Raw genomic sequence first — 22000 nt, 5'->3', positions numbered from 1 at the left:
AACACATGATCACACTGTATTGTGCTCATTTACTTACCTGTTACATCTACTAGATCATGTTTTCCATGCATGTAAAGATCATGGCAGTGCTGTTCCCAGTTGTCTCCCTAGAGTGTAGTACTGGGTAGCACAAAATATTAGTCAGTAAAGTTTTTTTTGATTTAATGAAAAATAATCAGAATTTTGATGGTGTATTAATACTACCAATATTATTGGAAGGTCTTTTGGAAAAATATAGACTAGTCAAACCTAGGTACCAAATTACAAAATACTGAAAATTTATACTTTCATATACTTTAAATGAAATGTACATTTGATAGCATGCATTCTGTGATCCTTAGAGTTAAATAAATATATCAGAGACATGACAATTGGAGATCTGTCTTCAGTCTGATATGGTAGGTGCTTAATAAATGTTGAATCATTGAAGGAATAACTTAAATTTTATACTTTTGTTTGGTTGTAATAATTATTTTCATTTATTTCTAAGGTATCTTCATGTTTTAATGATCTTCTGGTCATTTGTTGCTGGAGTTGTTACCTTCTATTGCTCATTGGGACCAGATTCTCTCTTACCAAATATATTCTTCACAATAAAATACAAACCCAAGGTAAAATTTTTGTGTTCTTATTTTTGAAAGAGTCAGCATGTATTATCTGTGCTGTTTAATATTATTGACAGCATGTTAAAGCAGTGATTTAAAAAATCCATCTGCTATTATTTAATAGTGGAAGACATAAGAACATATTCAAAATGAAATTTATGTGTATATTTTTGAAGGCATATAGTTCTACAGGGAGCTATGAAAAGAAAATACAAAATTCTCAAAAAGTTGAGATCCATAATTTTATTTTATTTTTTAATGTTATTTATTTTTGAGAGTGTGAGAGACAGAGTGTGAGCAGGAGAGGGGCAGAGAGAGAGGGAGACACAGAAACCAAAGCAGGCTCCAAGCTCTGAGCTGTCAGCACAGTTCACGAACTGATGAATGTGAGATCATGACCTGAGCTGAAGTTGGACACTTAACCTACTGAGCAACCCAGGTGCCCTGAGATCCATAATTTTAGAGTGTCCTCTAACTGCATATTAACCATGAAGACAATAAATTAAGACAGAGGTTCCCAGATTGGTTGTATAGTAGAATCACCTGAGGAATCTTTAAAATAGAGATTCCTAGGCCTTCCCACCAGATTTTGATGGAATAGTTCTTGGTTAGGACCTCATAATCAGTATTTGTTAAAGGCTTTCCAGGTGATTCTGAGGCACAGACACAATTAGGGAACTCTGGATTAAATGATCTAACCCTGTTAATTTCCTAAATGTCTTTTTGCTCCATAAAAAGAGACAGAAATAATTAGGAAGTTTGCTTAACCAAAATAATTTGTATATCTGAAATTTCATTAGGGTGGTAGTGTACTGAATCTATGTCGAGTAGGCAAAGTCACTAGTGTGTAGATATCTTGAAGTCTTGCTTAATAATTCTTCAAGTTAATTCAGTCCCTCTTTTTAGATTTGTTGGTATTTCTACTAAGAAAAAAACACAGAGGAAAGGGGTGCCTCATATATGAATGATTATTTATTTTGAGAGAAAAAGTCAGCATGTGCACATGTGTGCACGAGTGGGGGAGGGTCAGAAAGGTAATCTCAAGCAGGCTCCCCATGCTCAGTGTGGAGCTAGACACGAGGCTTGATCCCATGATCATGAGATCATGACCTGAGCCGAAACCAAGAATGGGACACTTAACTGACTGAGCTACCCAAACGCCCCCAGTGATGCCCCATATTTTGTCAGGAACATTACTTCTCTTTCTCCTAATTGAAGTTAAGGTTTTAGAGAAATAAAAAATAGTTTTTCCTTACATTTTTTCAGTAGAGTATCATTTTCAAATATAGATCGATTTTTCTTTTTTTAATAAGTGAACATAACAACTATCCTTAATTTTAAGCTTGGAAATTTGGCTTAGGTATTATAATGCATTTCATCAGGTATTTTTTCTCTTTGATTTGGCAGTTTAATTTAGCCAGCAGTATTTATTACAAGGAATGATTTCAGTGTTACAGCATACAAGTGATAATTTTTTTAAAAATTTGCTGAATTTATACATTGATAAGCTTTTGAAAAGATTATTCTCTTTAGTAAAGATTAAGTGTAAAGTAAAGGCAAATCTCTCTCCTTCCTCATTTCCCTTTTTTAGCAGTTAGGACTTCAAGAATTATTTCCTCAAGGTCGTAGCTGTGCTGTTTGTGGTAAAGTGAAATGTAAACGACATAGGTAAGTTAAACATTTTTTATGTGTTGATCCTTCCAATTACCTTTTGGATTTCAAGCATTTTAATTGTATGATTTTCTTTAGGCCTTCCTTACTACTTGAAAACTACCAGCCATGGCTAGATTTAAAAATTTCTTCCAAGGTTGATGCATCTCTCTCAGAGGTAACAGATTTATTTAATATTGTCAAATATACTCAAGCGGAAAATATTAAATACTATGGAAACTTTAGTCAAGGAACATCTTAATATATGCCACCTAATCAATTCTTGACTAGGTAGTTGGTTATTATGAAATATGCAACTCAAATGGTAAGTTAGAAATGTTTTTGGATCCCATGTCTAATTTAAATGGACATTTTAGTGAAAGAAAGCACTGTTTTACCTAGATATTGCTTAACTTTATAACAATAGTCATCTTTATGGTAAGACAATACTATTTTGTAATTCCAAAAGGAGACATGAGCTATAAGGAGCAAGTCTGTCCTGCTGAATTATGATCCCAGTTTTGACACTGGCTGAAGGGTAGAGCGGAGGACAGGATACTTGTCACAGTTTCCACATAATGTAGGAATAAAATGCTCCCTTTTCTTTGTTGCAGTCACATTTTATATGTACCTTTTGGGTAACATATATATTTTAGTTATTTCTTTTAGAGACTTTTTTTTCCCCATTGATCTGAGAAAACAGTCAAGTCCTTGAAGGCAGAGAGTAGGGTCCCATTTGTTCCCAGCACTAACTGTAGTGCCAGATATTTTGTTGGTAGTTGATAGATATGTACTGAATTAAGTTGAATGCTAATTAGTTGAAGAATAGCATTAGGCTCCTGAATCCTACCTAATTATCTTTTTTTCCAATTTGTATCCTTTGGCTAAAAGTATGCTGCATAAATGCCAAACTGTTGGCACTTTTCTTTTTCATTTCTTCTGTAAGTCCTTTTTCATCTTCAAGATTCCTTGATTTAGGACTATGCTGTCTAGTATGGTCGCCACTAGCCACATGTGGCTGTTAATAAACAACTTGGAATGTATTAGCCCAAATTGAGATGTGATTTTGAGGATTTAGTAAGAAAAAAGGAAGGTAAAGTATCCTATTATATATTTTATTGATTACATGTTGAAATGATAATATTTTAGATATATATTTGTTTAAATAAAATATATTGTAAAATTAATTTCACCTGTTTCTTTTTACTTTTTAAAAAGTGTAGGTACTAGAAAAAAATTTTTTTTTTTTTAATTTTTTTTTCTTAACGTTTATTTATTTTTGAGACAGAGAGAGCATGAACGGGGTGGGTCAGAGAGAGAGGGAGACACAGAATCTGAAACAGGCTCCAGGCTCTGAGCTGTCAGCACAGAGCCCGACGCGGGGCTCGAACCCACGAACTGCGAGATCATGACCTGAGCTGAAGTCGGACGCTTAGCCGACTGAGCCACCCAGGCGCCCCTGAAAATTTAAGACTACATATGTGGCTCACGTTACATTTTTATTGGAGAGTGCTGATTTGATGAGGTCTGCTGAAGATAAGACCTCTAATAAGAGTATTATGTGTCTTTGGCACTTCATTAATTTCTTAAAAAAAAAAAAAGAAAGAAAGAACTTAAGGGAAGCTCCTGGCTGACTGCCTGGCACTTACTGGTGTTCAGTAAATGTAAGCTCCAACATTTAAAAACATTTTTTGAGATTTTACTATAGGCAGGAACTGGACTTGGCTCTAGGAATAGAAGGAGAAGTAAGATATGGTCACTTTCTTCTAGGAATTTCAATCTAGGAGGGGAGGTAGGCATATAAACAGGTACATACAATATAATGTAAATGCAGGCAATAATGGAAGAAATGTGCGATGTATATTATTAGTACAGAGGAAGAAATGAATAACTGTTGAGAGGGGCAATCAGAAAGTATAACTAGAAGTTATACTTCTATACCTCTATAACTGATAGTGTGTGGAAAAAGGTATTTCATGGTTTAGGAAGAGCTTTTGAAAGGAAAGAGAGGCCTTGAAACAAGGTGTTCAGTAAGCTGGAGGGCAAAATGTGAGGGAGGATGTGGGCAGTGAAGATACTATATTCTAGCAGCTAATATTTATTGGTTATTGCTCTGTATTAGGCATAATACTAATTACTTACATAATTTTCTGAAATCACACAACCTATAAAATAGGTGCTATTATTGATGAATTTACCAGAACTGGGCTTTAGAGGGTTTTAATAATTTTCTCAAGTTCATAGCTGCTTGCTAGCAGAACTCACTCTAAAACCCGAGTCTGGCTTAGTTCTTAACCAGTTTATATTTATTTCTTTATTTTTTAATTTTCTTTTTAATGTTTATTTATTTTTGAGACAATGCGAGAGACAGAGTGCAAGCAGCAGAGGGGCAGACAGAGGAAGATACAGAATCTGAAACAGGCCCCAGGCTCTGAGTTGTCAGCACAGAGCCTGACGTGGGGCTCAAACTCACGAACCATGAGATCATGACCTGAGCTGAAGTAGGACGCTTAACCGACTGAGCCACTCAGGCGCCCCTTAACCAGTTCTTATATGGCCCTTTAGAAATCAGATTATCAAAAGACTAAAAGGACTTTGCTGAAGGAGTGTAATTGATCTTGGAAGCCAGTGATTTTTGAACTGTGTAACTGGAGTTTTCAGATGTGACTCATAGGATGTAGTGGGAGGTGAAAAGAAAGTAATGGTCACAGCTGCTGGCAGACATCTTTCTCCCACCCCTTTAAAATTAGCGCAGCTCCACTTTTCTTACTTTGATATATTGTGGTTTGAGAAATTGAAGGTTTATACGGGGTGGGGGTGGGGATAATATGTTCAAATATATGTTTTAGGTTACTCTAACAGCTTTGTGGTGGGTAGAAGGGAGCTAGCTTGGAAGGAGACTAGTTTAGAGGCTGTTGCTACAATTTAGGAGTGAGAAAATAAGGACTGATCAATGGAGCTGTAGAAGAGAGCTACTCAGGATGTAAAATCAATAGTAATTAGTGATTGGAATTAGGAAATAAAATAAGACCAGATGTTTAATGGCAGACTTTCTAGTTTCTGTGTCATATCCCTGCTTATATGTATTTTATTTTCCCACTTGATAATCACCAGTGCTTAGGTTTTCTAATTAAAAATCAAATCTTGCCTTAATATTTAGAGAATCTGTAACCTTTCTTATTGCTGCCAGAGAAGGAATATAGGCATATAGTCAGATTAGATATATTGTTTCATTCTCTCCTTACTGCTTTTAAAAGTTACTGCCCACTGTTGCAAGTCTTTATTTTTTTTTTATTATTTTTTAAAACTTTTGGTTCTACATTTGCAATAGACACATTTTTTTTTTTAATGTTTATTTGAGAGAGAGAGAGAGCATGAGCAGGGGAGGGTCAGGTGGTGGGGGGGACATAGAATCTGGAGCAGGCTCTGTGCTACTAGCAGTGAGCCCAATGTGGGGCTTAAACTTAGGAACCATATGATCATGACCTGAGCTGAAGTTGGATGCTCAACTGACTGAGCCACCCAGTCACCCTGTTGCAGGTCTTTTTAAAAATTAACATACTGCTACACCCAGACACAAGAAATGGAAAGTTTTTTTTGTTTTTGTTTTTAATGTTTATTTATTTTGGGAGAGAGAGAGAGGGAGAGAGCGAGCAGGGAAGGGGCGGAGAGAGAGAATCCCAAGCATGTTCCACACTGTCAGCCCAGACAGCCCAATGCAGGGCTCAAACTCCCAAACTGTGAGATCATGACCTGAGTTGAAATCAAAAAGATGCTCAACCAGCTGAGCCACCCAAGTGCTCCAAGAAATGTGAAGTTTAACACCTAGGGTTTCTTTAGTTTTGTTACTTTTTACTTATAATTTATATACTGATTATAAATTTACAGCCTAAAATTTTCACAAAGTAAACATATCCATATAACTTAGCACCCAGATCAAGAAACAAAGCATTATTAGCACCCCAGAAGTCCCCCTCATTGTTTCTTTAGTCACGATTCTCCCTTCTGAAGTAATCACTTATACCTAAATTTGACCCCTTATAAAAGTAATCACTGATTCCTAAATTTGACCCCTTATGTAAGTCTTAGCTACTTGTTTCTTCATTTTATTCAAGGAATACTGATTTATAGAGAAAGTTAGGAATCTAAAAGGCTAACCTATATTTTTCTTCTTTCCATAGAACTTGTAGTTCAGTGACTCTTCAGAGAAGTCAGGAAAAATTTAAGTGTTTTTTTTTTTATTTAATTGTAGGAATATTTAGAAATGTGTATATATCATTCTAATAGCAATTTTTCTTTTTATGGAGTTTTACGGCTTTCACATATGTTCTTTTTTTTAATGTTTATTTATTTTTGAGAGATAGGGCATGTTTGCATACAAGCAGGAAAGGGGCAGAGAGAGAGGGGGAGAGAGAGAGAATTCCAAGCAGGCTCCTCACTGTCAGTGCGGAGCCCACCATGGGGCTTGGACTCAGAAACCGTGAGATCATGACCTGAGCTGAAATCAAGAGTTGGACACTTAACCAACTGAGCCACCCAGGCGCCCCTCATATTTTGTTTTTGATCATCACAACAACCATGTAAGGTTGACATACACACTTTGTCATGTGAAAGTATGATATTAGATGTCAATATTTGGGATAATAAAATTGGTTCTTGGCAATATATATTATTTAGTAGTATGGTTTATTTTCCTAGAATTAGTTAATTAATTTGATTTTTCTGTAAAAAATAATTTTTATACAGGTTCTTGAATTAGTGTTGGAAAACTTTGTTTATCCGTGGTACAGGTATGTTCTTTCTATAATACCTTTTTTCTTTACTGAATACAATGAAGTGTGCTAATGAAATGTTTTCAATGTAGGCCAGGATTTCCCAACTTTGTCACTATTGACATTTTAGGCCAAGTAATTCTTCTTTTGGAGGGGCTGTCCTATGTATTATAGGATGTTTAGCAGAACTCCTGTCCTTTTTCCATTAGCTACCAGTAATACCCCCTCATCCTCTTATTTGTGATCATCAAAAATGTCTTCAGAGATTGCCAGATATTACCTGGGAGGCATAATTGGCCCTAGATAAGAACCATAGACATAGGCAATCAATTAACAGTTTAGTGACAGCAAAGAAGAAAAACCTAGGCTGCTTTTTGAAGGAAAATCAACTTAGAGAATTTCTTATCACTCCTGAATGTAACTTAATATTTTGTATGCGCTTTTTACATTTGAAATAATTGTACATTTAGAGGCAAATTTATATTCAGATGTTTCATTAAATTGAAATATAATTTTAATAGTATTTTCCTAGAATATTAATGTTTTTTTCCAAAGTAACTGTTTTTAGTATCTGCTATGGATGTACAAGCACCCTCTGCCTTGGAAGGATATAGAAAATACTCTAGATCTAAAAAATTAATCTAGTTAGAGAATCAGAAATTCAAATTATATACTTAATAAATGTTTCCTTACAAAAACATCGTGTATTTAGTTACATATTTGAACACTTACACCTATATGACTTACAGGTGTAATATTCAATGACATCTGTCTTAATTTTATATATTTTGAATTTTCTAATTAAAAGCTGCTAGTAGGTGAGATGCTCTATATGTATTAAACTTAATATCCAATTTATATGCCATATTTTCCTGAAAAGCTATGTAAATTAATATTTTTATGTTGGATTCTGTCTTAAATATGGGGCATTTGCCATTTAAGTAAAGTTGATGATAAGTCTTTTTGTATAATGAATCCTGTTGTGAATATTCCCCTCACTCCTGCCCGTGTTATGACTCTTCATTAAAGCTGGCTGTATTTCTAAATATTAAAGTATGTATTTTCTCTTCAGTGTAGTTATTGATACTGAAATAGCCACTTTCCTGGGATTAATAGTAGGAAGCGTGGTTAATACAATTATCTTCTTTATTCTGCCAAGGGACTAAATAGCACCATCTCCAAGTTCAGGATATCACCATTATACATACCTTTCTCGCTTGCTTTGATTAGAGAAGTGACCTAATTCTTCTAGGGACCTCAAGCCTTCAGGAAAATGAAAAGTAGCTTCTCAGAAGAAAGTTGTCAAAATTTCCGTTTAAAAATGTTTGAGTTTCACTTTATTTTCTTTTTCAAATAGAATTATTATTTTTTACCCTTTACAATCAGTTTATAATATTAATCTATAAATATTTTAAACTAAATTAAAATTTTGTATTAATTTAATTCTGTTGCTCCTCTCATATTATTCTTTGTTTTGTTTCTTAGAAATTTCTTTAATGATGTTTAGAAAATGATTGTAGTATTGTAAAAATATAACTTTGTATATGTGGTTGTCTACAGGGAAATATATACTACAGTTTACTTAGTAATGATTATGTCTTGGTACTAGAATTATGGGAGATGTTTATTTTTTCATTGTACATTTTTATCTTTTATTCTGTAATGTAATGCATTGTTTAAAAAGCAAAGGAAAATAGCATAATTAAAAGGAAAAAAAGAGGAAGTTCTGAACTTTCCCAGGTTTGTGGAAGGAGTAATGGTGTATTTCTCTGAGCTCTTAAATGCTTGCTTTTCTCCTTAATTGAAGGGATGTAACAGATGATGAGTCCTTTGTTGATGAACTGAGAATTACATTACGGTTTTTTGCATCTGTCTTAATTCGAAGGATTCACAAGGTATATATTTATAATGAGAAATTTGGGAATTTGGGGTTTTATTATTCCTAAAAAGGTGTTTTGTTTTTTTTTTTTAATCTTAGTTTTACTTTATCCTATACTATAAGTATTTTTTTCTTCACTTTAATTTTTTTAGATTAAAAGGTAAATGGGTCATTTTTGATTTATTGATAAGTTTTACTTTCTTTAATGCTTATGCACCTTGGTTTGTAGTAATTAGAAATAAAAAGACAACTAAAGACAACTGTAGGAAAAAAAAAGTCTCGTTCTAGTTAGATGAATTTATTGAGTAAATGGCGATGATTATGATCTACTTTTTAAAAAAATGTTTCAAGTCATATGTTTGGGTCTTTGTATGTAGTTACAGTATGTTGGCTATAGACACACATGCTTGCATACTGCCTTGTCAGTTTGATAGAATTGAGCACATTGACAATAAACTGGTATATATCATCTCTCTACAATTACTAAATAAAGGTAAATCTTGTTAAATGTTTCTATACTTTTTTGAGAAATTAACAAAATAGTCAATCACTGTAGAAAAGATATGCAAAAATATGAATAAGCAGTTCACAAAAGAAAAATAAAAATGGCGAATGAACACTTGAGACTATGTTGTCTCACATCAAATAAATACAATTTTTTGATGAGATGCTCTTCTGTTGCCTATCAGATTGGGAAAGAATGATAATGTCTAGTAATGGTCATTGTGGGGAAACAGGCAGAACAAGTACAAATCCAAATTGGTATAACTCATATACTGGAGGACAGTTTGGTAATCTTTACCAAAAGATTTAAAAATGTCTATACTTCCAAATAATTATATTTTTGATAATATATTTTAAATAAATAATCATGAGATGTATGTAAAAATGAATGCTCGAAGATTCATTGTAGTATATAATTTAAGAAAAGGAAAACTGAAAAGAAAATCTGATGTCTAATGATAAAATTGTTGATTAAAATATAGAACATGCCAATTATAGAATCCTGTACAGCCATGAAAAATCGTTTTGTAGAATAGTACTTATTTACATGAGAAATTATTTTCCTTATATAATCAAGTGGAAGAGGCTGGAAAATAATATATGTGGTATTTTTCCACATTGAAAACAAAGTTTACATATTAAAGCTTGTTAATATGTGTATTAAGTACATATATATCCTTATTGTTAACTCTTACCAACATGATGGGTTGATGCTGATTTTTTGTTCTTTCCATGCACTTCTTTCAGTTCATCTTTATTTTTCTTCATATTGAGCTTTTACCATTTTATAAGTAGAAAAAAGTTGATAAATATTAATCACATTGTCTACTTTTTAATTAAATTTTTTTAATGTTTATTTTTGAGAGAGAGAGAGAGAGAAAGAGAGAGAAAATGTGAGTGGGGGAGGGGCAGAGGGAGGGAGACACAGAATCCATAGCAGGATCCAGGCTCTGAGCTGTCAGCACAGAGCTTGATGTAGTACTCGATCTCATGGACCGCAAGATCATGACCTGAGCCGAAGTCAGACACTTAACTGACTGAGCCACCCAGACGCCCCTTAATCGTATTGTTGAAAAAATTCTAAGGCACATATATAGAGTTTAATTGGAATAAAAGATTTAGTAAGAAATATCAATTGGTTGATAGTAAGTCACTTAAATTACAACTTAGAGTAAGTCAAATAAAATCAATTGATCAAAAAGCTGATTCATTACAATAAATTTATAAGTATTAATTTAGAAGAATAGCTCTGCTGTGTTAGGCTTTGAGAAAGCCTAGTGATTTTATTTTATTTATTTATTTTTTTTATTTAAAAAAAAAATTTTTTTTTTTTTTAACGTTTATTTATTTTTGAGACAGAGACAGAGCATGAACAGGGGAGGGTCAGAGAGAGGGAGACACAGAATCTGAAACAGGCTCCAGGCTCTGAGCTGTTAGCACAGAGCCCAACGAGGGGCTCGAACTCACGGACCGTGAGATCATGACCTGAGCCGAAGTCGGACGCTTAACCGACCGAGCCACCCAGGCGCCCCAAGCCCAGTGATTTTAAAATCATAGTACCTCATACTTGGATTGCTTTATGTGTACTTTTTGGTAACAGCTTTATTGAGGTCTACTTTGTATACCAGACAACTCACTCATTTAAATGTTCAGTGTTTTTTCAGATATTCCTGGAGTTATGCACCATCACAACAATTTTATACTGTTTCTATCACCCAAAAGAGACCTCATTCTTTAGCCATTAATCCTTGTTCTTTCATCCTCTTAGCTCTAGCCAACAACCAATCTACTTTCTGGCTCTATAGATTTGTTAATTCTGGATATTTCATATAAATGGAATCATGTAATATGTGGCCTGTTGTGACTGGTTACTTTCACTTGGCATAAAGTTTTCAAAGTTCATTCATGTTATAGTTGTAGCATGTATCAGGACTTCTTTATTAGGTCTGAATAATATTTCATTGTGTAGATATGCCACATTTTGTTTATCCATCCATCAGTTGATGGACATTTGGATTATTTCCACTTTTTGGCTATTTTGGATAATGCCATATAGCATTGTGTACAAGTGTTTTTAATGGTTTTGGGGATATATATTTTAATTTCTTTAGGGGGTAAACTTAGGAATATAATTGTTGGGTCAAACGAGTAACTCTCTGTTTAATTTTTTGAGGAACTACCAGACTCTTTTCCAAAGTGGCTATACCATTTTACATTCCCACCAGTAGTATATGAGGGTTCTGATTTCTCTACATCCTTGCCAGAACTAGTTATTATCTCATTTTTGGATTCTAACCATGCCTAATGGATATGAAGTAGTAACATTGTGGCTTTGATTTACATTTCCCTGATGACTTGTGGCATTGAGCGTCTTTTCATATGCTTATTGGCCATTTGTATATCTTTTTTTCAAAAATGTCTATCCAGATTCTTTGCCATTTTTTAACCAGGTTGTCTATTCATTATTGAGTTATACGAATTCATATATATGATTTGCAAATATTTTCTTTTGTTTTTTGGATTGTTAACGCTATCTATCCTTTTCATTTTTTTTTAAATGTTTATTTTTGAAGGGGGTGGGCAGAGAGAGAAAGGGAGAAAATCCCAAGCAGGCTCCACCCTCAGCACGGAGCCCGACATGGGGCTTGATTTCACCACCATGAGATCATGACCTGAGCCCGACATGAAAAGTCAGATGCTTAGTCAGATGCGACTGAGCCACCCAGGCACCCCATCCTTTCTTTTCATTTTATCTGCATCATTATCCGGGGAGATAAGTGGGTCATTATCATACCCATTATATAGAAACTAACTTTGATGAAGTGTCAGAGGTAGCTAATGGGTCAAGGATTATGCCTGGGTCAACTTATTCCTAGTACAGTGTTCTGTCCTTGATACCATTGCTTAAATAATGTAAACTGGCAGTTTGGGGGTAATGAAAACAAAGAATCATTTAAGGGTACACAATAGTGGTGTATTTTTTTTTAAATTAAAGTTTAGTGACGAACCCATTATTTTACCATTTTGATTGTGACCTCAAGTCTTTAAAAATGGAACTTACAAATGAAAATTTTCATGAGTATTCTTAGAAGATTTTATATAATATTTGAAAACAAACATCCTGTTTGATAAATATTATAGCAATTTATAATCACTGAGGGCAAGAAATGAGGGAGAAATGAAGAGTCGTGTTATTTTGCGACAAGAAAAACTACTAACAAAAATATCCCTTCTTATTGAATATGTTTTATCTTATACAGCCAAAAGATATCTGTTAACTGCTCTGGGTTTTACTGGTAGATCACTAAAAATTGGGGGTTTATGATCCATTACAGTTATTAGATTTATTAGCCTGGGATTTTTCCCCCCTTCCTTAATGTAGAATTTAAAAAGAAGAGTTAACACAAAACTTTACTATGATGCAATATTTTCATGCCTTTGATAAAGGGAAAAATATAATGTGTTGAGTATTGTGGTAGAGGATAAACCTGTTGAAGTCAATAAACATGTTTTTGGTGATTCATTTTATTTGCAATTCAGTCTTATTTTTTTATCTCTTTTCTGTGCGTGCATATAAGCCCTCAACTTTTCATCGCTAACCTGCAATAATCACAGTTTCCAGCCTTTAAGCTGAAAAATATCTGTGGGGAATGATGAAATTTAGTGTTATTCCAAAATAGAATGCTTCCATATAGCCTAAAACCAGGATTTATCTTGTAAGCTGAATGGAAAACTTCATTTTTAAGTAACCTTAATAAACAGAAATTTATGGTCTCAAAGGGATAATGTTACTTGAGATTTTTCTTTGTGTTTAAAAGAAACACATGAAAGAAATAAGAATAAAGATATATTTTGTGAAAAATATAGTTTATAGTGTATGCATGTTAATATACATTTTCTTTAAAAATTTTTTTTAATATTTATTTATTTTTGGGAGACAGACAGAGTGCAAGGAGGGGAGGGGCAGAGAGACAGGGAGACTCAGAATGTGAAGCAGGCTCCAGGCTCCAAGCTGTCAGCACAGAGCCTGACGCGGGGCTTGAACCCACAAAGCGTGAGATCATGACCTGGGCCGAAGTCAGACGCGTAACTGACTGAGCCACCCAGGCACCCTTAATACACATTTTCTTTACCATGGTAGAAAACTGTCTAAAGTTACAGTTAGTATGATCCAAGAAAATTATTTTTGAAAGATTTCTAAATAATATCTCTAACTTTTAAGATCATGTGTTCCAGCATCTTAAATATAATATTCCTGCCATTGTAACTCACTGGTAATTATTTTATTTTAATGTTATTTTATTTATTTTAATTGTTATTTTATTTTAATGTCATTTTATTTTTAATGTTAAAAAGTATTATTTTAATGTTAAATTTTTCCAGGTGGATATTCCATCTATTATAACCAAGAAACTGTTAAAAGCAGCAATGAAGCATATAGAAGTGATAGTTAAAGCCAGTCAGAAAGGTAATATAGTTTTCTACTACAAAGTTTGAGTGATTTTTATATACCAGCTTTCACCTTAAATACCTAAGTATGAATACTGATGCATTAACTGATATTCACAAATGCTGTGAAAGTATTCCTTTAAACTGAAATCTTTTTCAGTATTTTGTTTTATAATGTAAGTGATTGCAAAAACGCAGTAATCTGTGAAAATTAAAATACAGTTAACTTTTGGATACATTGTTGATGACTTTCATCTTTCTTTTGAATAATAGTCTTGCCTTCATTACTTCCTCTGAGGTACCTCACATAATCTCTTCCCCCTTTCTTTTTTTCTTAATGATTTCAACAGTTTTGACCTATTCCAGCCCATTGTATATATCACTACCATTTAATTTCATAGTACTACAATTATCATGTTCTCTCTCTACTAAAATTAGTGACTCTGCTATAGAGACTAAATTGTATACTTAAATACTTTCTTGTCTAGTCAGATATTTTAATCTACTTTTGTCTTTAACTGTGTATTATGCTTTGGTTAGGATCACCTATTTGCATTTTTTTGTGTATGTCCTGGCCTCTTTATACTGTCATGATTTACACATAGTAAATGTTTTCTGATTAATGAGTGAAATCTTCATTTGGGACTTTTCTTGCTCTTAGATCAAACTGGAATTTTTCTTTAACAAAATCACTTCTGTGTTCTAGGGTTGATTCTTTACAAAACTGATTTTCCTTGTGTTTGCATTTGGTATTCTTTGTCAGTGCTTTCCTAATGCTTTTGGTATTCTTTATCGATACTACATACTACTCCATGTAGGTAACCATGTGGAAGAGGTTTCATTGTCATATTTTCTGGTAATTACTATATATTATATTCCCCTTCTGGAAATTCCCAGTAAATACTAGCATACCAAAATTTCTGAGTAGTCCTACAGCAAAGAAATAGCTTTAACTACTTAGTTTTTAACTTACCACATCCCAAATTCATCTGAACACAGAACCAATTTTCTGTCTCTCATAATATCAGTTATATAATCAGTTTGGGGAAATTATGTTCTCAGCAGGGTTGAAGTAAAATTTAATCGAATCATTAGTTTGTTTTTTGCTGAGTAATTCCTCAGGTATGAGAAGCGTTTTAAATTCTATATTTGAATTTGTTTTCTGTGTTCATCTTATATCATAAGAACTAAAATAGTTTTACCTTCAACATGTTCAAAAAGTAGAAGAGTTTGAATATGTGTAATTTAATTGAATAAAAAAATTAACTTAAAAATCATCGTCCTGTCACTGGCAAAAACAAATTGATTGTCTTTAGCCATAAACTGTCAGGAAAAAGCATAGGAAAAGTGTTTTTTTTTACTAGTAAATTTCTTTATTATTTTTTTAAACATTTTATTTTTAAGTAATCTCTATACCCATTGTGGGGCTCGAACTCACAACCCAGAGATCAAAAGTCACATGATCCACCAACTGAGCCAGCCAGGTGCCCCAGTAAATTTTAGTTTTTAGAGCAGTTTAAAGTTTACAGAAAATTGAGCAGAAAGTATAGAGAGTGCCCATCTCTCTCTCTTTTCCTCTATTAACGTCTTGTATTGGTACATTTGTTACTATTGATATACCAATATTGATACATTATTATTAAAGTCCATAGTTTTCATTAGGGTTTACCCTTTGTGTTGTACATTCTGTAGGTTTTGACTAGTTTCACCTATCATCTCTCCCTCTTTCCTTCACGAACCTTTGGCAACCCTTGATCTTTTTACTGTCCATACAGTTTGCCTTTTCCAGAATGTGATATACTTGGAATCATAATGTGGCCTTTTCAGACTAGCTTCTTTTATTTAAAAATAATGTATTTATGGCTCCTCCATGTCTTTTCATGGCTTGATAGCTTATTTCTTTTTTTGTTTTTTTTAAATTTTTTTTAACATTTATTTATTTTTGAGAGACAGAGAGATACAGAATGTGAGTGGAGGAGGGGCAGAGAGGGAGACACAGAATCTGAAGTAAGCTCCAGGCTCTGAGCTGTCTGTCAGCACAGAGCCCAAAGTGGGGCTCAAACCCATGAACCATGAGATCATGACCTGAGCCAAAGTCGATGTTCAACCAACTGAGCCACCCAGGTTGCCCCTGAATAGCTCTTTTCTTTTTATTGCTCAGGTATATTCCAGTGTATGGATGTACCACAGTTTATTTATCCATTCACCTATTGAAGGATATCTTGCTTGCTTCCAAGTTTGGGCAGTTATGAATAAAGCTGCTGCAAACATTTGTTTGCAGGTTTTTATGTGAGAAAGGTATTTTTAATATAGTCTTTGTTCTATTTTTTCATTAAAAAATTTTTTTCATGTCTATTTATCTTAGAGAGAGAGGCAGAGTGTGAGTAGGTGAGGGGCAGAGAGAGAGAGAGGGAAACACAGAACTTAAAGCAGGCTCCAGGCTCTGAGCTGTCAGCGCAGAGCCCGACATGGGGCTCAAACCCACGAGTTGTAAGATCATGACCTGAGCTGAAGTCAGACGCCCAACCGACTGAGCTACCCAGGCACCCTTTTTTTTCTTTTTTCATTTAAAAAAAATTTTTTTTTTTTTAATTATAGTCTTTGTTTTAAAGACAAACACTTTGAACCCAGGCTTTGAGTAAATGGATGCATCTTTTTTTTTTTTTAACTTTATTTTTTATTTTTTAAAATTTACATCCAAATTAGCATATAGTGAAGCAGTGATTTCAAGAGTAGATTCCTTAATGCCCCTTACCCATTTAGCCCATCCCCCCTCCCACCCCCTCCAGCAACCCTCAGTTTGTTCTCCATATATATGAGCCTCTTGTTTTGTCCCCCTCACTGCTTTTATATTATTTTTGTTTCCCTTCCCTTATGTTAATCTGTTTTGTCTCTTAAAGTCCTCATATGAGTGAAGTCATATGATTTTTTGTCTTTCTGTGACTAATTTTACTTAGCATAATACCCTCCAGTTCCATCCACGTAGTTGCAAATGGCAAGATTTCATTCTTTTTGATTGCCAAGTAATACTTCATTGTGTGTGTGTGTATATATATATATATATATATATATATATATATATATATATCACATTTTCTTTATCCATTCATCCACCGATGGACATTTGAGCTCTTTCCATACTTTGGCTATTGTTGATAGTACTGCTATAAACATGGGGGTGCATGTGCCCCTTCGAAGCAGCACACCTGTATCCCTTTGATAAATGCCTAGTAGTGTAATTCCTGGGTCATAGGGTAGTTCTATTTTTAGTTTTTTGAGGAACCTCCATACTGTTTTCCAGAGTGGCTGCACCAGCTTGCATTCCCACCAGCAGTGCAGAAGAGATCCTCTTTCTCCGCATCCTCGCCAACGTCTGTTGTTGCCTGAGTTGTTAATGTTAGCCATTCTGACAGGTGTAAGGTGGTATCTCATTGTGGTTTTGATTTGTATTTCCCTGATGATGAGTGATGTTGAGCAATTTTTCATGTGTCAGTTGGCCATCTGGATGTCTTCTTTGGAGAAGTGTCTATTTATGTCTTTTGGCCATTTCTTCATTGGATTATTTGTTTTTTGGGTGCTGAGTTTGATAAGTTCTTTATAGATTTTGAATACTAACCCTTTATCTGATATGTCATTTGCAAATATCTTCTCCCATTCTGTCAGTTGCCTTTTAGTTTTGCTGATTGTTTCCTTCGCTGTGCAGAAGCTTTTTATTTTGATGAGGTCCCAGTAGTTCATTTTTGCTTTTGTTTCCCTTGCCTCCGGAGACGTGTTGAGTAAGAAGTTGCTGCGGGCAAGATCAAAGAGGTTTTTGCCTGCTTTGTCCTCTAGGATTTTGATGGCTTCCTGTCTTACATTGAGGTCTTTCATCCATTTTGAGTTTATTTTTGTGTCTGGTGTAAGAAAGTGGTCCAGGTTCATTCTTCTGCATGTCGCTGTCCAGTTTTCCCAGCACCACTTGCTGAAGAGACTGTCTTTAATCTATTGGATATTCTTTCCTGCTTTGTCAAAGATTAGTTCGTCATATGTTTGTGGGTCCATTTCTGGGTTCTCTATTCTATTCCATTGATCTGAGTGTCTGTTCTTGTGCCAGCATCTTTTTTTTTTTTTTTTAAATGTTTATTTATTTTGAGAGAGAGAGTGCAAGTGGGAGAGGGGCAGAGAAAGGGAGAGAGAGAATCCCAAGCAGGCTCCACACTGATATGGGGCTCAATCTCAAGAACTGTCAGATCATGACCTGAATCAAAATCAGGAGTCTGACACTTAACTGACTGAGCCACCCAGGTGCCCGTTTTATTTTTAGTTGAACTAATCAGTTTAATAAAATTCCCAAATTATTTTGTCTCTAAGAGAGTGATAATTTGAAATTTATTGTTGAGACTACAAGAGAGGGGTTGTTAATTTGCTACGATTAATGCAAAAAGTGGTTCCCAGTTATAAAATTGTCATAAAATGCTAGATTACATTCATTAATAATATTGTAGTTAATGAGATCCATAGAAGTAAAAGGCCAGAGCTTAGAAGGACTTTCATTTTATTCAAAAGTCCTGGTATTCTAAATATTATGACAGGGAATTAGATAGACTTGTAAAAAAGGTTTTCAGATTTTTGAATTTTCATTTCTTTAATGCGTGGATTTATTTTCTAAATTCTTTGGCCCCACAATTGTGCATAATTCAGAAAGTAATTAAATGTTCATCTCTTCATCCATATTCCTTTTACTCTCAGTATTTTCTCTATAATCTGTCTTTTGAGAATAGGGATTATATAGATGTTTTCTATGTAAGTACTTTTATGGCTCTTAGAAATACTGAATGTGTACACATTTAGAAACACTGATTTAATTTAAATTCAGTAATAAACTGTGCAAAAGGACCTTACTCTCTAGTCTTTCATCCTAAAGATATCCCTTTGTCATGAATTCTGGAGACCTTTCCTGCTTTGGTCTGAAAACTACTAACTGATTAGGCAGTAGATGTACTGATGATTAGTGGGGATTAGTCCATGCTCTGTTTTCCAGCATCTATATTTTGTTTACATTCCCAATTAAGATTTTCCTCCCTGTATTCTCTTAATGTTTTGCATGATTTATTTTCTCATTATCTTGAACTACAAAAAACTTTCAAGTCTGACAGATGTTGAATAGATTTCAATCTAGTGATTCAATTTATATTTTATGTGTAAATGCTTAATCACATTGACTATTATAATTACTTACACATTTTGCATGATGACTTTTCAGTGTTAATAACTACTTAACTATTTACTGATGTGGGAACTGAGACTTACAGGGATTATATCATTTGTTCAAGATCATATCAGTTTGTTAACGAAGTAGAGTTGTAATTTAGCATGGCTTAGTCTTATTTTAAATTCGGCTCATGACAAATTTTTAAAAACCTGTGTCCCAAATTCTTGGAGAAAATGCTTAGCAAATAATTGGATAATTATGAAATAAAATGCATTTCTTGTAAAAACTACATCTGCCTTCGCCAGTCCTTTTGTACCTCAGGCGCAGATGGCCTTCATTTATCTTCTTAGTATTCACACTAGTAGTATGCATATGTTGACTTTTTTGGGTAAATGTGCTTGCATTCTCTTTTAATAAAAATAGAAGAAAATAGTGAAAAATACATGCCATTGAATTAGATTAAGATTCCCTTCATAGAAGCCATGATTTTGAAACTAGGCACAGAATGCAAATAGGGGAAAACATGACTTGTTTTTCTTCTACTCTTTTGAGGTCTGTGAAAAACAGTGGCAATACTATTATTGCCTTTAAGTTAAAATATTTAGTATTTGACCTTTAAAGAAAACTTACTGTTAATATAAGTTTTATCATCACTTAATATTCATTAAGTAATGTATCTATTCATGGACTTATACAGTTCTGTACCTCTTGTGTCCTATATGCTGGGCAGAAGGTACAGAACTTAATCAAAAAAGCCAGTTTCTATACCATAAGTGCTTTAAAAGATTACCTGAATTATTTTGATGTTGAAAGCAGAGACAATAAAGAATTTTAACAGGGTTTTTGTTTTGTTTTGTTTTTGTATTTGCAAAGGATGAACAGATGTAACATTTGATAGCAACAGCTTTGTATGTGCTAGAAATTTTCTGTAGTTTTTCCACTTTTTAAAATAAATATTTGCTTTTGTTAATATAATTTGTGTTTTTTTTAAGTTTATTTTTAAAGAGAGAGAGAGGGAGAGAGAGAAACCTAAACAGGCTCTGCACTGTCAGCACAGAGACTGACGCAGGGGTCCATCTCTTCAATTGTGAGATCATAACCTAAGCTGAAATCAAGAGTCGGACGCTTAACCGACTGAGCTACCCAGGCACCCCTGTTTAATATAATGTGTAAAATAGTGATACGAGTTAAAATTCTTGCTTGCATTGGGAAAGGGCCTTTTTATCAAATTTTTGCAAAATTGAAAAACTGGCAAGGAGGGAATTATTCTTTTTATATCCTATTTGTGAAAAATTTCCCAGTAAAATACATATTGGAAAGAAAGGAGGGTTATGAAAGGAATAACTGTGTTAAATGATTTTCTGTTTGTGAGTGGAAATGGGTGGAGTTAGTTAATGTTACTTAACTTCTTTCAATATTTATTTTTTAATCTCTGTAGTAGAAAATACAGAGTTTTTACAGCAAGCTGCTTTAGAAGAATATGGTCCAGAGCTTCATGTGGCTTTGAGGAGTCGAAGAGATGAATTACACTATTTAAGGAAACTCACTGAACTACTTTTTCCTTATATTTTGCCTCCTAAAGCAACAGACTGCAGGTATAAATAGACTGGAAAATGTCATAGCGGTATTTGCATACCATGCCATATGTGTATTGATATTCTTTTTTTTTTTTTTTTAAGTTTATTTTGAGACAGAGAGCAGGGGAGGGGCAGAGAAGGAGGGAGAGAGAATCCCAAACAGACCCCACACTGGTAGCTTGGAGCCTGATGTGGGGCTCAAACTCATGAATCATGACATCATGTCCTGAGCTGAAATCAAGAGCCACCCAGGCGCCCCTGTATGTTGCTATTATTGATCATAATAGGAGTACACTAAAACTTGAGATTAGGCAATGATGTGAGTAACTTTTCATTTTTAAAGAAGTACGGTTTGTCCGGTCTTAAAATGCCATTTTAGGTACTAAGTATTTGGATGTGTTGTGTTGCTTAGAAGGGTTGTTTTTTTTTTTTTTTTTTTTTTGGAAATTCCCAAGGTAAATATAGATAAAATCAGTTTTTTTCATTTGAAATCATTATACTTTGTTCATTCTTGGTGTTCCATTTTAAAGACATACACATTGTGACTTAGTGACAGAAACACTTTGAACAAACTAAACTGATATGTTTGCATTTTAAGATATAAACCTGAGAAGAATAATTAGAATTCATCTAGACTGTCCTTCCTTGTTCTGGCAGGAACATGTTTAGATTATTGCATAAAGTTACCTCATTACTCTTATCCTAATAATTCTTAGAAGAGAAATTATGGCTTATTTTTAGTGATGTACTTTTTTTAATTTTATTTTTTATTTTTAGATTTTATTTTTAAGTAATCTCCATACCCAACATGAGACTCGAACTCATAACCCCTAGATCAAGAGTTGTATGCTCTACCAACTGAGTCATCCAGGTGCCCCTAGTGATGTACTTTAAATATTACTTTATTTGTGACCTAAAATTTGTATTAACATTTTTTAAATTTTAAACATTTTAATGAAAATATTTTTATTTTAAAGAAATTAATATATAATGTTATTTATTTTTTTAAAAAGTTTATTGAGAGAGAGAGAGAGAGAGAACCAGCGGAGGAGGGGCAGAGAGAGAGGGGGACAGGATCTGAAGCAAGCAGGCTCCTTGTTGACAGCAGAGAGCCTGATGTGGGGCTCAAACCCACAAACTGCGAGATCATGACCTGAGCTGAAGTCGGATGCTTAACCGACTGAGCCTCCCAGGTTCCTCTATAATGTTAATTTAAATATTATAATTACAAAGTAATTATACTGTTAAAAACCTATCAGTTTTAAACATTAATTTCAAAATATATTAAATATTTTAAATACTCCGAGATGAGTATTTTCTAGTGCTCACCCAAATCCTTCCTGTTAAGGAAATGCTGTTTTCTCTTAAATAGT

At 33.8% G+C, this 22000-nt stretch overlaps 1 protein-coding gene across 6 annotated transcripts in view; it reads left to right on the top strand.

Moving 5' to 3' along the window:
* SNX14 (sorting nexin 14) overlaps positions 1 to 22000 on the top strand; it is an 88509-nt gene that overhangs the window by 18769 nt on the left and 47740 nt on the right. For 3 of the 6 annotated variants that reach the window (XM_049653969.1, XM_049653968.1, XM_049653971.1), the window contains exons 2-8: positions 491 to 611; positions 2197 to 2273; positions 2355 to 2433; positions 7002 to 7045; positions 8835 to 8922; positions 13794 to 13878; positions 20489 to 20645. In XM_049653969.1, the coding sequence (XP_049509926.1) occupies positions 491 to 611; positions 2197 to 2273; positions 2355 to 2433; positions 7002 to 7045; positions 8835 to 8922; positions 13794 to 13878; positions 20489 to 20645 (651 nt within the window). Of the gene's footprint in view, positions 1 to 490; positions 612 to 2196; positions 2274 to 2354; positions 2434 to 7001; positions 7046 to 8834; positions 8923 to 13793; positions 13879 to 20488; positions 20646 to 22000 lie in introns of those variants that run through there. The other 3 variants (XM_049653972.1, XM_049653970.1, XM_049653973.1) reach the window with 2 other exon arrangements.

This window comes from Panthera uncia (genome assembly GCF_023721935.1).
Source record: "Panthera uncia isolate 11264 chromosome B2 unlocalized genomic scaffold, Puncia_PCG_1.0 HiC_scaffold_24, whole genome shotgun sequence".
Lineage (NCBI taxonomy): Eukaryota > Metazoa > Chordata > Mammalia > Carnivora > Felidae > Panthera > Panthera uncia.
The sequence above is the reverse complement of the archived record's forward strand: the minus strand, read 5'-3'. Positions and strand labels throughout refer to the sequence as shown.